The sequence below is a fragment of the Neoarius graeffei genome, chromosome 4 (genome assembly GCF_027579695.1).
Source record: "Neoarius graeffei isolate fNeoGra1 chromosome 4, fNeoGra1.pri, whole genome shotgun sequence".
Taxonomy (NCBI): Eukaryota; Metazoa; Chordata; class Actinopteri; order Siluriformes; family Ariidae; genus Neoarius; species Neoarius graeffei.
The window spans coordinates 232,985-247,080 of NC_083572.1; the positions used below are offsets into that span (position 1 = coordinate 232,985).

Below are 14,096 nucleotides of genomic sequence, written 5' to 3' on the forward strand. Positions count from 1 at the left end.
TTATATGGTGTGTAACTTTATTGATGTACAAGTGGAATCAAAACTACAGGAATTTATTAGAGATAACAGATTTGAAGGTGTGAGAATAAAAAAAGAATCAAGATGGTTGACAGCAGAATGTCCAGCCAATCAGGATTAATTTCTGATGTCATCATGAAGTCGGTAAAGTGGAACTGCAACCTGTGAAAACTTCAGCGTTACACATGCAAGAAATGACATTGTAAAAACATGTGATATGTTAAATCTCAGTGTTTACAATGTAGAGCGATTTTTATAAATATTACATTAAAAACGTTCTCACGGGACAGATTGAACGCTATAGGAACTGAAAATTTCACGAAGAGAAACGTCATGTTTCAGTGGTGAATTTACTCTTCACACACACACACACACACACACACACACACACACACCATGACATTTTATTCACACAACTTTACATGTTGCTTTTACAAATGAAACGTACAGTGAAAGTGTGCCGATTAACACACTAAACACACAACGGTGAACAGTTAGGGTTAGAACAGTTCATGAACATTTCATCACATACACAATAACAAACGCAAACACCATTTCACTGTGTAACACGTCTCACAGAAGCAGAAACTAAATGGAAAGGATTATGGGTAAAAATTCTTAGCCCCACAGTATGGCATCATACACACTGAGCACACTGTCTCACTGTCTAGGTGTCTCACTGTCAAACTGTTGATCTACGATGTTTTCAGGTTGTCGTCCGGCGCTGTATTTAATTGCTGCATGTTCTTTAACAGACCAGCAAACTGTTCCTCCTGAAAAAACACACACACAACCACATTCAGAACTTTTTTTTACCCAAACAATAACTGCCATCAATAACAACAATAATAATAAAGCTCCACCCACTTACCAACACATTCATGCGTTCAGCTGCTGCCAGAGCAACACTCAGCTTCCTCTCATCTTCCTCACGCTCCTCCTCAATCACTCCCAGTCTACACACACACACACACACACACACACACACACAAAACAAGACACACTAATATTGAGGGTAGCTGACACACAGTGATACCGTAGGCAGATTAATATGATGTGTACATTTCGGTGACAGTGCACTGTTACTATGTCTTTTTTTCCAAATTTTCCCCCGAATTTAATCATGGCCAATTCCCACCCACTAAACAGGCCTCCTATTGCTATCAACGAGGGAGGACAAAGGTCATCGCATGCTTCCTCTGAGGCATGTGACCCCATCTTTCCAAACATAACACACTTGGAGGAAAGCACTATCCTCCCACTTCCACCCACATCTGCCCATGGCTAGCGTCGCTGTAACTGATGGGGAGAAAGAGTTCGCCACCCCTCCCTGAGAGCACAGGCCAATTTTGCTCTCTTAGACTCCCAACCATTGGGATTCAAACTTGTAATCTGTAGGAAAAAATGCTTTTCTGTTGCTCTACTCGGGAGCCATTCCTGTCTTTTTATAACATCACACTTATACAGGCTACTCACACATCCCTGTGTGTGTGTTACCTGAAGGTGGCACTGGCAAGCTGCTCCTCTCGCAGAGCTAACACACTGCGCAGTTCCTGCACTTCAGCCTGCAGCTGTGCCTGCTGTTCCTGACTCACGATGATGAAATCCTCCAGCCGCTTCGCCATCTCCAGCTCACGCTCCGTCACCTGCTCCACCCCCAAGCGCAGCTCAGACAGTTCCTGAGCATGCTGGGACACACACACACACACACACACACACACACCTGTCAAAACTCTGACTGTGTCAAGAAAGAGGCAGTGATTGGAACAATTTAGGTGTGTTTTTATAACAAGGTGTTTTTTGAGACATTGTCAGTGTTTCAGACAAAGCAGATGTTTGGGACAAACAGTGTTTGGGAAAAAGGGCAGGTATTTGAGACAGAGACAGCGTTAGGGACAGAATCAGTGTTTGGGACAGGGAGGGTGTTTGAGATTGGGTGAGGGATAGTGCCTGTAAAATGTAAGTGATGTTAGATAGCCATGAAGACCATGATAATGATGAAGTTCAGCATGAACACACACCTTATCCAGTAGACTTGTCTCTTCCCGAACATGATTGATTTGATCCTGCTCTTTGATCCAGGGAATATGAGCAGGTAGGGGTTTAGCACTCGTGGTCTACACACACACACACACACACACACACACACACACACACAAAATATGCATCACAACATCGCCACAATTACACTCGCTCCTTCTCTAATTTGAGGTTCTCCATCAGCTGTACTGAATCTGGGGGTGGCTGTTGTTGCCATCTGAACATGTGATTCTTGTGTCCCAGAGTGAATCTGAGGGTTCGTGTGCCAAATTAACCTCTATGTGACACAGAAATGCGCCCTTTTTCAACACACTCCTGAGTGATGTGCTGATGTTTTGATTATGACTTCATGGTGCGTGTTGAGTATGCCAGTGTATCATATAAAACAACACACACAGGGGTGAAGTTAAAGAACCTCATACGGGTGGAGGAACAAGTGACCCATTAATAAACCTTTTGAAGAGCCCTAATGTCATAAAACCCTCACGTGCTGTGGTGGCGAGATGTCCATGGGTGGAGTTTCACTGTTCTGGTGGATGTCAGGGTTCTCTGTCAGGTCAGTAGTGCTGTTCGTTCTCTTCGCAGGATGGCGATGGTGTCTTCCAGAGGCAGGGACACTCTGCGTCCTCGTCACCTGCTTCCGATGTTTGTCCTTGGCATGTGCAGGGCGTTGGTCTGTGGGCAGGTGCTGAAGGGACTTGTTCAGTGGGCTGTACTTGCTGAGGTCTCGGGGAGGAATGTAGGTGGGCTTGGCTGCTTCACAACTGTAACTGAATAAACAAAACAAAAAATGCTCAGTACTACAACCAGGAACAAATACAGTACCAGTCAAAATTTTGAACACACTTATTCACATTAAAAAGTAAATGTGTCCAAACTTTTGGCTGGTGCTGTACATCCAGAAGCTCCTCAGAATTCCCAATCCTCAACAATCCCACTCCTGGACTTTTACCATTCTTGACCATTCCGTATGCTCAAAATGATCTAATCCTGAACATTCCATCTCCTGAACAGTCTCTGTCCTGGACATTCCCATTCCTGGTCATTTACCCCTCCTGAAAATTCACCACTTCCAGTCATTCCCTGTTCTAGAGCATTCCCCTCTCATGAACATTCTCACTCCTGAAAATTCCCTTGTCCTGAACAATTTCACTGCTGAACATTCCCATGACTGAGCATTCTCCACTCCTAAACATTCACTAATACTGAACTTTTAAACTTTTTAAACTCCTGATTAGAAGTCAGTAGTTCCTAGAGGTTTTCCTACTACCTGCTGCAGGTGATCTGGGGAACGTCCGGGCCGAGGTGTTCGGTGATCTGGTTCAGGATGGAGGGTAGAGGTTGTAGGTTGTTTATAGTTTCCTGTGTCAAACAGAAAGTTGTTTAGTGTTTCAGGTCACTGCTTAACCAGAATAAAGCAGGATTCTCAGAGCATTTTAGTTCTAATTTTTCTAGTTCTAGTTGCACTGGTAGGATTGCATCCAATTTCATTGTACCGTGTGAATGTACAATGATGATAAAGATATATTCTAATTTTCTCCAAGTTATTTTTTTGCTTGTAGAATTAATCAGAGAAAAGTCTTCCACAAATTATCTGAAGAAAGATTCAGCAAAATACTGATTAAAATTGAAACCTTTTACATTCATTCTGTGTTTTGTTTCACAATTAAAATGATGAATTGTGTTTATTAGCACCAGCAGCTCATACTCAGGGCTTGTGAGTGAATGTGGAGCCTTCAGCTGGCTGTGCCTCAGTGGCAGATCTTCGTGTATTTTGCTTTTGATTAATTTATTACCAGGCTCATTGAGGAGATGATGGCCACTAGCAGGCTGTGAAGCACAGCGAGGCGTAAAGGAAGATCCACATATCCATCAAACCGCGCCATCTCTAGTTCACAGTCAGGGTTTGATACTTTCTGCAGGAAAGTCCTCATATTGTCCCAATGTTCCACCAGGAAGTCATTCATGAACAGCATGTACGCTTCTTTCTCTCCAAACCTACAGTGTAAACAGAGGGAACCAGAGAACATTGAACTCAAAGCATTTTATGTGTGGGTCTCAACATCATCTGCGGAGTATAAATTCAGTTAAATTTCCTTTAGTATACTTTAGAATAACTTTAGTTCATTTCAGGCTTTTTTGTGTGTGTGGTGATGTAGCATGGTCATTTAGACATTCTGAAGATAATCACCCTTCAGTACCATGTTCTCTGAACTACAATTTGTGTTAGATTTTTTTTTTTGCTGTGACTTGTCATTTTTTATTTGGCCTAAATATAATTTGCATATTTGTTAACATTTATGTTAGCATTTTGACTTTAATATAAAGTCCTAAGTTAGGCTATGATTTTTTTTTACATTAGCCTAAATGTCTTATTTTATATCCCATAAATTCAAGCATTTTATCAATCTGAAGTATTAACCAAACCAAAGAGTGTTGTGGTGAAACACTAACTGTGACTTCTATTAAACATTATGTGAAATAAACAATGCAAGTTTCAATAACGTGTTATGTTAATTCCACAGTGCTGTGGCAGTAATGCTGTGAGTGTTATAGAGTTATATAGTGTTGTAGTGTTTCCGTAACTCACTTTGTGAAGTTGGCAAGGTTCTGCAGCACCTTAGCCGTGAGAGTCAGAGTACGGAGTGTGTTGGGTTCTGGGTATGGTTGGGTCAGTCCAAACAGAGAGGGACTGAGGATGGCAGGACAGAGGAACCGGAGGAACAAAGATGCTGAAATGAGACGGTGTCCGATGTTGGCTCGTCCGCATTCCTCACAATCAGACACCCAGCTGGAGAAAATTTCATTCAGTTCCACTGGAAAAGAGCTGCAGGAGATGGATCACAAACAGACAACCACATCACAAAACCAAATCACCGCACACACTCACAGAACCGTATTACACTGTACTAAATGATTACAGGTTTGCTGTCTGAAGTTTGTGTTTTAGCTTTGCATCTGAGCTATGAGGCTAATGTAGCTAACAGGTCATGGAATGGTATAGATTTCAGTTTAACATGATACAAACTACATGTCTAAATCACTGAACTGCTCCCTTAGATCAGTAAACTCGAGACTGAGTTTTTCTTGTTCAGACCTGTGCGTCTCAGTGATATGCTTCATCACTTCTCCACACGTTTCCTTTAGGTGGCGCTGGTTGACAAGCAGCTCGGAGGCAGAACATTTCTGTGGATCGACTTCACAGCTTTCTGAGGATGCATACAGTCGAGCGATGAAATCTCCTGTTCAACAACATGTGAGAAACAAACATGGGTGATTTTACAGTTTCCAAATGGGCATGTCAGGGAGAGAGAGAGAGAGAGAGAGAGAGAGAGAGAGAGACATGGCGTGACACATTTGTGTAAATACAGACACATTGGTCTAAATGTATGGTCTGATGTGCAATACCTACACACACACACACACACACACACACACACACACACACATCAATGCACTCAACAATTATTAAACCATACACTTGATAATAAATCATGAAGAAATACAAAACTCAGACAAAACAGTAATGGAAACGAGAACTGTAATATTCAACAGTTTCACCCGAGTATGCTCAAAATAGACACAGAGAGCCTCATAAATGGTAACTGACAGGCCACTTGGGGTGAATAAGTGAGTGATCGAGTAAATGAGTGATCGAGTAAATGAGTGATCGAGTAAGTGAGTGCATGGGTGAGTGAATGGGTGAATGAGTGTATGATTAAGTGAGTGGGTGAGTGAGTAAGTGAGTGATCAAGTAAATGAGAGAGTGATTGGGTGAATGAGTGAGTGATTGAGTAAGTGAGTGGGTCGGTGAGTGAGTGAGTGAGTGAGTGAGTGAGTGAGTGATCGAGTGAGTTAGTGGTTGAATGCGTGAATGAGTGAGTGGGTAGGTGAGTGAGTGATCGAGTAAATGAATGAGTGGGTGAGTGAGTGATCGAGTGAGTGAATAATCAAGTGAGTGGGTGGTCAAATAAGTGAGTGAGTGGGTGAATGAATGAGTGATCGAGTGAGTGAGTGATCAAGTGAGTGGGTGAGTGATCGAGTGAGTGGGTGAGTGAGTGAATGATCAAATAAGTGAGCGAGTGATCGAGTAAGCGATCAAGCGGGTGGGTGAGTAAGTGAGTGATCGAGTAAATGAGTGAGTGGGAGAGAGTGAGTGAGTGGGTTGAGTGGGTCGAGTGAGTGAGTGGGTTGAGTGAGTTTCACCCCAACAGTAGGAGGTGCTATAAAATTACCTATAAAAACAGCAACCACGTGGAGGATATAAACTAGAAGGGACAGCTTAATAAAACTGATCTGGAACTTTCTGTACCAAGAGTATCGATGAGATATTTCTGCCCCACCAGCTTCATGTACTCGTCTATGGCTTTGGTGGCCAAAGTGTTTTCTCTGAAGATTAGAGCCTCGTTCTCACCCGACCGCTGGACTTCAGCCCCACCCAGCTCGATTAGGAATTCCTGAGAAAAAGAAGAAGAAAACAGGAGTGGAAAATGTTTCAGTCCCTTTGTGGCTAAATCTCTGACCACAAAAGACTAATGATAATTAAACTCTAAATATCTAAACTCAGACAGCAGCATGCTGGTCTTGGACTCAACCTTCTGTGGTGATGTGTAAATTCGGTCCTTTTTGTCTCCGTCTGTTCCTGTTTATCCTCCACAGTACTTTTTTAGTCACAGTTTCTTGTTCTCATTAACCTTCACTCTTTCTACTGCTTTATTGCACTGGTTTATCATTTTACAATTTCTATATTTGGTCAGAGATTCCTGTTCTTCTGAACAACAAAAAAAAAGAAAATTAGGTTCCTCTCAAAGTTCCTTCCTTATTCCATCACAATAAGTTTCTCCTTCTCAACTGTTACCTTTGGCTCAGTTTTTAGGATTTATATTAAAAGGTTTATGCAGCTAAAATTTAACTGAATTAAATCAGTCATTCTTGATTCCAAGCTTGTTTACGGTGGTCTAGTGGTTAGCACTGTTGCCTCACAGCAAGAAGGTTCTGGGTTCGAGCCCAGTGACTGACGAAGGCTTTTCTGTGTGGATTTCATATGTTCTCCCCGTGTCTGTGTGGGTTTCCTCCGGGTGCTCCGGTTTCCCCACAGTCCAAAGACACGTGGTTAGGTTAAAATGGGGCGGCCTGAGGTTGGGCTGAAGTGCCCTTGACCAAGGGACCTAACCCCCAACTGCTCCCTGGGCGCTGTAGCATCGCTGCCCACTGCTCTGGGCATGTGTGTGTTCACTGCATCAACTGAGTGAAATGCAGAGAGGAATTTCACTGTGCTTAAGTGTATGTGTGATAAATAAAGTTCTTCTTCTTCCAAGTCTCTGATGGTTCCTGAGTTCCCCACACCCATTTGTTCCCCATGTGGCTTACCCTGGTTTTAATCTTAGTTTATTTGCTGTTCTGATTATGAACTAACCCTTTCTTTTTTCAAAGTTTTAATTTCAACCAAGTAAACACTTTAACCCTGCACACACACACACACACACTATAAATAAGCAAATACATTTTTATATATTTCTCTTTAGTAGAAATGATGGTTGTATGTTTTCAGGTCTATCTGATTCTTCAGCATTGAACAGGTAGGGTGATCACTGCAACAAAAATGCACACATACATTTTTGTAAATTTGTTTAGAATTTGTTTTAACTTCGTATTGCACATTTGAAAATGCCACCTATTTTTATATGGTGTGTTCTTTATTTATTTTATTATTTTTCAAATATTTATTCTATTATTTGTTTCTGTACACTGTTTTGGGTAGAGTTCCTACAATTTCATTGCACCCCACTGTGCAATGACAATAAAAGTCTATTCTATTCTATTCTATAAGCATTAATGATGAGAACATTATCGTGTCTGGGGGTACAGACCTTGGCCTTTCCAATGCTCTGTAGGACATGGACAAGTGCTCCAGCCAGCTCCTCTTTATCTCTGACATTCAGTAGAGGTTCCAGGTTGCTGCACATCTCCACATACCCCAGTGTCACATACTCTGCAAACTCCTTATATCTCTCAATCGGCAGCACCTGCAGGTTCTGGAATCGTGCCTTCACCCGGACACATGCCTGTGGCCCAAGCTGCTCCTTCACCCCGCTTGTACCAGGAGGTTTGAAGGGAATGATTGGATACCATTTCTCCTGAAATATTCGTCCTTTAATGTTGGCCAGAGACAGAGCCACGCTGCCCAGAGGGTAAGAGATGCACTCATCCTTCGAGTGGCGCTTCTTCTTGGGGTCATCATCACGGAACAGGTGCAGTGTGATCTGTGTGACAGGGGGGAGGTTATCAAGCTCAAAAAGCTCGCCCCAAAACAGCTGGCAACCCCCTACGCTTCCACTTCCTCCAGAAGATACGCCCACAGTGCTTGACCCGCCATCATTCCCAGGGACTGATGATGATTTACCCACAGCGCGACTGCTGGTGCGAGCGAACAGCGTACCATCAAGATGAATCTCACAGTAGTAGCGCTTTTTTGGTGGGAGATCTTTAGCTTCATTCACCCACAGGCTGAGAGAGTTCTCTGTACGCTCACAGTTATCCTACATGAGAACCATCACAACAAACACACCAGATTTATCAAAGGACTTAAACCAGCAACCAAAAAAGTTAAGTCAAATGGATTTTGTTGCCATTCCTCTATATACCTTATATACAATACATTGGAATTAAATGTCATTTTTCCAAGACTATGGTGCAATACATGACAATAAAGTATAAATAATATACAGAACTACATAACGTGCACATATAGAGCAATGTGAGATAATTACAGTACAATAAATACACAGGAGAATAAATACACAGCAGCATGTTGAATATTCTGCTTTCCTCAGGGAAGAAGCTGTTGTGGAGTCTGAAGGTGGTACAGATGCTATGGTAAATAATGTAATGCAACAAGCACATTACATCACACACACACATACACACACACACTTCTTCTTGTTAGTCCATCTTCATTGACCATGGTAGTTCTCATTTAGTTGTTTTTGGTGGGAGTTGCTAAACAGACCAATCTGAGCCTGGAGTTCAGTTCTTTGTGGCACACTGAACTGTCATGACTTTATGACTGGCATTCCTTTCTTGGTCATGTGGGGTCCTCAGTGTCTTTTGTTTGGTCTAACTATCTCTGTATTGTGTTCACCCGAGCCTGGTTAACGTGCCTATTTGAGCTCCCCTGTTTTCCTGAGTTCTTTGCTCAGTTTTGAGCTGACATTCTGTTTCAACCCTGTTCCCAAGTTTATGCTCTGAGTTTTCTCCTGTTTGTCGACCCTTGCATGCCTCCTTGGATTGTATGCTATTTCTGACTGACACTGGATTTTGACCCTTGTCTGGACTGTACTTCTGATTTATTGTCTTCTTGCTGTTTGGATATTCCTGCCCTGCTATCAGGTAAAAATCCTTCATCTGCATAACCTCGTCTCTGAATTTTTTTTAAACTTTAATCTTTATTATTGACTTACATTTTGATACAGAATTATTTTTCCATCTTTTTCTGTTCTGCATCTGGTTCTTGTGGCACGGGGTAGTGCTCTGGCCTGTAACACCAGAGAACCAGGTTCAATCCCAGGTGAATCTGACACTGATTATGTTTGGGAGCATGTAGCACTCTGAGGTGTAGTTACAAGTCCTTCGTTGGACTGGGACCTCTTCATCAGAGCTTCTCCTACTTTCACAGAGGACTGCACCTCCTGTATTACTGTTTGATCTTGGTTGCCATATTGTAAACTAACACAAATATAACACGTAATACCCAGGTCTTTAAAGGTGTATCTCTGGAGCTTTGTGAATGATTTACCAAGAAGAGAAGAGCAAAGAGGATTGAGAATCGAGCAGCTGTGGTTCCTTTTACACACGATACTAAAACTTGTAATGTCCTAGCAAACATCGCAAAGACTCATATAAAAAACCAAAAATCCCGACTTACTTGGGCATAAACAATACAGGATTTATCTTGTAGTGTCCTGATCCCCAGATCTTTAACCCAGCCACATATAAAAAGTTGTTCTCGATGCTCTTCCAGGTTTCCATCTGCATGTCAGTGTAGAACAATGTCTGCAGCACCAGGTAGTTTGAGATGTTGGGGAACTCAACGGATGGATAATTTGCCAACTCATAAGAAAAATCCTTCTTTGCCAGAGTGTAAGGATCTATCCCATTGCAAAGAGCAACTTTCTGAAGGTATCTTGACCATGCAGGCGGCACGGTGGTGTAGTGGTTAGCGCTGTCGCCTCACAGCAAGAAGGTCCTGGGTTCGAGCCCCGTGGCTGGCGAGGGCCTTTCTGTGCGGAGTTTGCATGTTCTCCCCGTGTCCGCGTGGGTTTCCTCCGGGTGCTCCGGTTTCCCCCACAGTCCAAAGACATGCAGGTTAGGTTAACTGGTGACTCTAAATTGAGCGTAGGTGTGAATGTGAGTGTGAATGGTTGTCTGTGTCTATGTGTCAGCCCTGTGATGACCTGGCGACTTGTCCAGGGTGAACCCCGCCTTTCGCCCGTAGTCAGCTGGGATAGGCTCCAGCTCGCCTGCGACCCTGTAGAAGGATAAAGCGGCTAGAGATAATGAGATGAGATCTTGACCATGCATTGCCTTCTAAACTGAGAAAATAATCAGAGACGGTTTCACTAGCTCTTTGCATAATGGCAGCCACATTGGTTTTCCTGACCAGCACTTCATTCACCAGAAGTAAACTCGCAAGCAAAAGTCACGTGACTGAATACAACCTATTCCTGAAGTACGTTTTAGGGTCACCTTGCACTCACTTGCCATTTTTCAGCTCATTAAAGATTTGTTTTAGCAATCTTGTGCAGGGCATTCTGGTCACACAGCAAGCTCATCAGAGCTGTGCCTTCACAAGCAGAGTGGTAATGCTGGGAATATTATGTATATATGAGTGTTTAGTCTACTTCTAGTTCTTATCTAGAGTGTTTTATACTGTTTATATTGTCTGAGTGTTTAGTCTACGTCTAGTTCTTATCTAGTGTTTATACTGTTTATTTATACTGTTTATATTGTTTGTCTGAGTGTTTAGTCTATGTCTAGTTCTTATCTAGAGTGTTTATACTGTTTATATTGTTTGTTTTTTCAATTATTCTGTTTTTATTTATTGCATTGCCTGTTTGCACCGTGGGTCAGAGAGGACTGAAATTTCATCTGTGCTGTATGTCAAGCATGTATAGCATATTTTACAATAAAGTTGACTTGACTTGAATATTAGCAGTTTCCTCAGACAGATCAGGTGAAGATGGTTCAATTTCCAGGCATGACACTGGAAGACTGTCAAGGTTTTGCACACACAGAAGAGTTGGTAATATGATAGCCTGGTAGACCTTCAGTTTCGTCTCCTACTTGATGCCAGTCTGTTCCCACACAGAGTCATCCAAAGGCTGCACTGGCCTTCACAATCCTGATGTTAACTTCATCATTTGTGTCTACAGCCCAAATCAGAGTACAGTACTTACAAGATAAGTAAACTTGCCAATGGCTGAAAGTGTTTGGTCTTTCACAAAGATGGCTGGTTCTGTGTAGGGTTTCCCAGGAGCAGGTTGGTACAGTACTTCAGTTTTCTTTGTGCTGATTGTTGAGCTGAAGTTATTGCAAGCTGAGAAAAAGTGGTCCATATTGATAGCACGGTGCAGGCACTTTCGGATGTATGTGCAGATGAGAGGAGAGTGCAAACTGTGTCAAAGCCAAAATGTAAGACAGGAATCGGCGTCAAAGAACTAGCGAGGGTCAGATGATTGGCAAACAACATGGAGGAGGAAAGATAGAGTGTAAACAAGAAAAGGAAGCGCAAGAGTCAGTCAGAAATAACAACGCTTGGTATGAACTGTAAAGAGCAGAATGATACTTCACACTGGAGTAGTGGGAGTGAGTGGCAGGGAGAGAGGTAATTAGGAAGATGAGTGTCAGCTGTAATCAGTAGTCTGGAGACAGAGGGTGCTGTGAGTCTTGGGGAGTGTAGTTCATAGTGTTCATGTTTGTAGTCTGAACATTCTCAGCAGGTTTACTGACAATTGACCTATAGTTCTTCAGTTGAGCCAGCAGCCAGAGCACAGTCATCAGCAAACAGAAGTTCTCAAACAGTGACTTCCACCACTTTGGTTTTAGCTTGTATCCTCTGCAGACTGAACAGCCCACCATCACAACAGTAGATGAAGCTAATTCCAGGGTTGTTGTTCTGGAATGAGTCTTGCGGCATGGCAGAAAATGCCATGCTGAAGAGTGTTGGTGCTAGGAAGTGACCTTGCTTCACCCCATTTGTGATTGGGAACAGAATGGAGAGTTATTGCTGATCTTTGACGCTAGGCATCATGCCATCGTGGAGTTTGCACACTATGCTGATTAACTTGTCTGGACACCCATACTTGACTGTGATCTTTTAACATCAAAACTAGCTGACTAGCAAAACGTCAAAATTAGCTGATGGAAAATTTTGCTGAATATTTCATCAGAAACAGTGAGTGCTAGAGAACAGCCCTCCTGGCTGACTGTGTCAAATGCTATTGTTAGGTCAATGAATGCCATATATAAATGAGCATTTTGTTCTTGGCTTTTCTCCTTCCTGTAGCTACCCGGCAGTAAATACCATCTCAGTGATTCTGGGGTCTTTTCTGAAACAGCACTGATTCTCAGGCAGCAGATCCTAGTCTAGGTGGACAATTAGATGGTTCAAAAGGATTCTTGCCAAGATTTTGCCAGCAATTCAATAGATGCATCTGTGGTTGCCTTTGCTCTTGTAGAAATGAATTATAAAGGCATCTTTAAGCTCCTGAGGAACAGCTTCTAATTTTCACAGAGACTGAAAGAGGTCGGTCAGGTCCTTGACTAAATGAGGCCTTCCAGCCTTGTAGATTTCCACCAGGATGGTATCAGACCAGAATGCATGTCTGCGGGGTCTACGTATATCTGACCAGATCGTTCTGTCATGCCTTGTACAATGGTGGACCTACATGCAGACTCTGGAAACAGGATGAAGTTCAAACATGAATGTGAAGGTAGAGGCGTGGCTGGGTATCTGTTTATGAGTGGCGAGTGAGGCCATGGGAAGTGAGTGGCAAAGCGATTACACCTGGGACTGATTAACAGTTATGAGACTGCGTGTCTTCTCTTTCAGTGATGACAAGAGCTTAAAAATGTGGAGAGAAAGAGCTGAGAGGAGAATTGAGATCCCACACAGAACTGTGTGTGTGTGTGTGTGTGTGTCTCAGAGAGATCATAAAGTAATAAAACCAGCTGAAAAGCGAAGTCAAAAAGAAAACATGAATTAATAAAGTCAAAGTACCCTGCCTGTTTCCTTGCTTCAGTTTCCCCACCTCTGTGAAACGTTAGAATTAATTTTTATTTACAGCAAAGGGAGAGGGAGTGACAAGTCACTGAGTTGTTGTCCGAAGTAAGAAATAAACCCCCAGGTGCTGCAGCAGAGGCACGGAATTTACCAAGTGAGCTACAGGGAAGCTCAGGGCCAAATGCTGACTGGAGCGGGGAAGATATTCGCTGAGACGGCAGATGGCATGTATATGAAGATAACAGCAGGATGAACGATGGCTGGACTGACTTGAAGGTGGCAGGCAGGTTTGCGTAATGCTGGAAGCAACAACCTGGTGATGAGTTGAAGTGAAACCGGAGTTTAAATGCGGGGATGATGATGATGTGCCGTCAATCAGCCAGTCACATGCCCAGATCACATGCCACTGGAGCAGAAAACACCCACCCACAGAGAGAGGGAGCAAGAACAAAGGTATGTACAGCTGAACCATGACAGTTTTTTTCCCGAAAAACTAACACCCACATCACATTTCTCCTCCTGCCCTTGGACACTCCTGAAGAATATATAACCTGCACACATTTCAGTCACTTGTCCAATATTGGCCAGCTGGATCTCACAAAGGGCAACGATATCCACGTGGCATCTGGCTAGCTCTCTGCCCACAGGGGTGGTGTATCTCTTGGATCTTTTGACCCAGATGTGTTCATCAAAGTGTACACATTCCAGGCACCAACAGTGAGTGGTATCACCTTGAGTTTTTTTTTGAAGAAGACCA

General features: G+C 42.9%; 1 protein-coding gene across 4 annotated transcripts in view; it reads right to left on the reverse strand.

Annotated features, from left to right (window-relative positions):
* The window catches only part of rasal3 (RAS protein activator like 3), a 34,714-nt gene continuing 20,618 nt past the window's right edge, over window positions 1–14,096 (reverse strand). For 3 of the 4 annotated variants that reach the window (XM_060918526.1, XM_060918527.1, XM_060918525.1), the window contains exons 5-15: window positions 7,929–8,597; window positions 6,371–6,515; window positions 5,156–5,300; window positions 4,649–4,885; window positions 3,855–4,056; window positions 3,329–3,420; window positions 2,546–2,828; window positions 2,040–2,135; window positions 1,516–1,706; window positions 890–974; window positions 1–791 (exon numbers count right to left, since the gene is read on the reverse strand). In XM_060918526.1, coding sequence (XP_060774509.1) covers window positions 714–791; window positions 890–974; window positions 1,516–1,706; window positions 2,040–2,135; window positions 2,546–2,828; window positions 3,329–3,420; window positions 3,855–4,056; window positions 4,649–4,885; window positions 5,156–5,300; window positions 6,371–6,515; window positions 7,929–8,597 — 2,223 coding nt within the window. In that variant the 3' untranslated portion in view covers window positions 1–713. The remainder of the gene's footprint in view (window positions 792–889; window positions 975–1,515; window positions 1,707–2,039; window positions 2,136–2,545; window positions 2,829–3,328; window positions 3,421–3,854; window positions 4,057–4,648; window positions 4,886–5,155; window positions 5,301–6,370; window positions 6,516–7,928; window positions 8,598–14,096) is intronic. The other variant, XM_060918524.1, reaches the window with a different exon arrangement.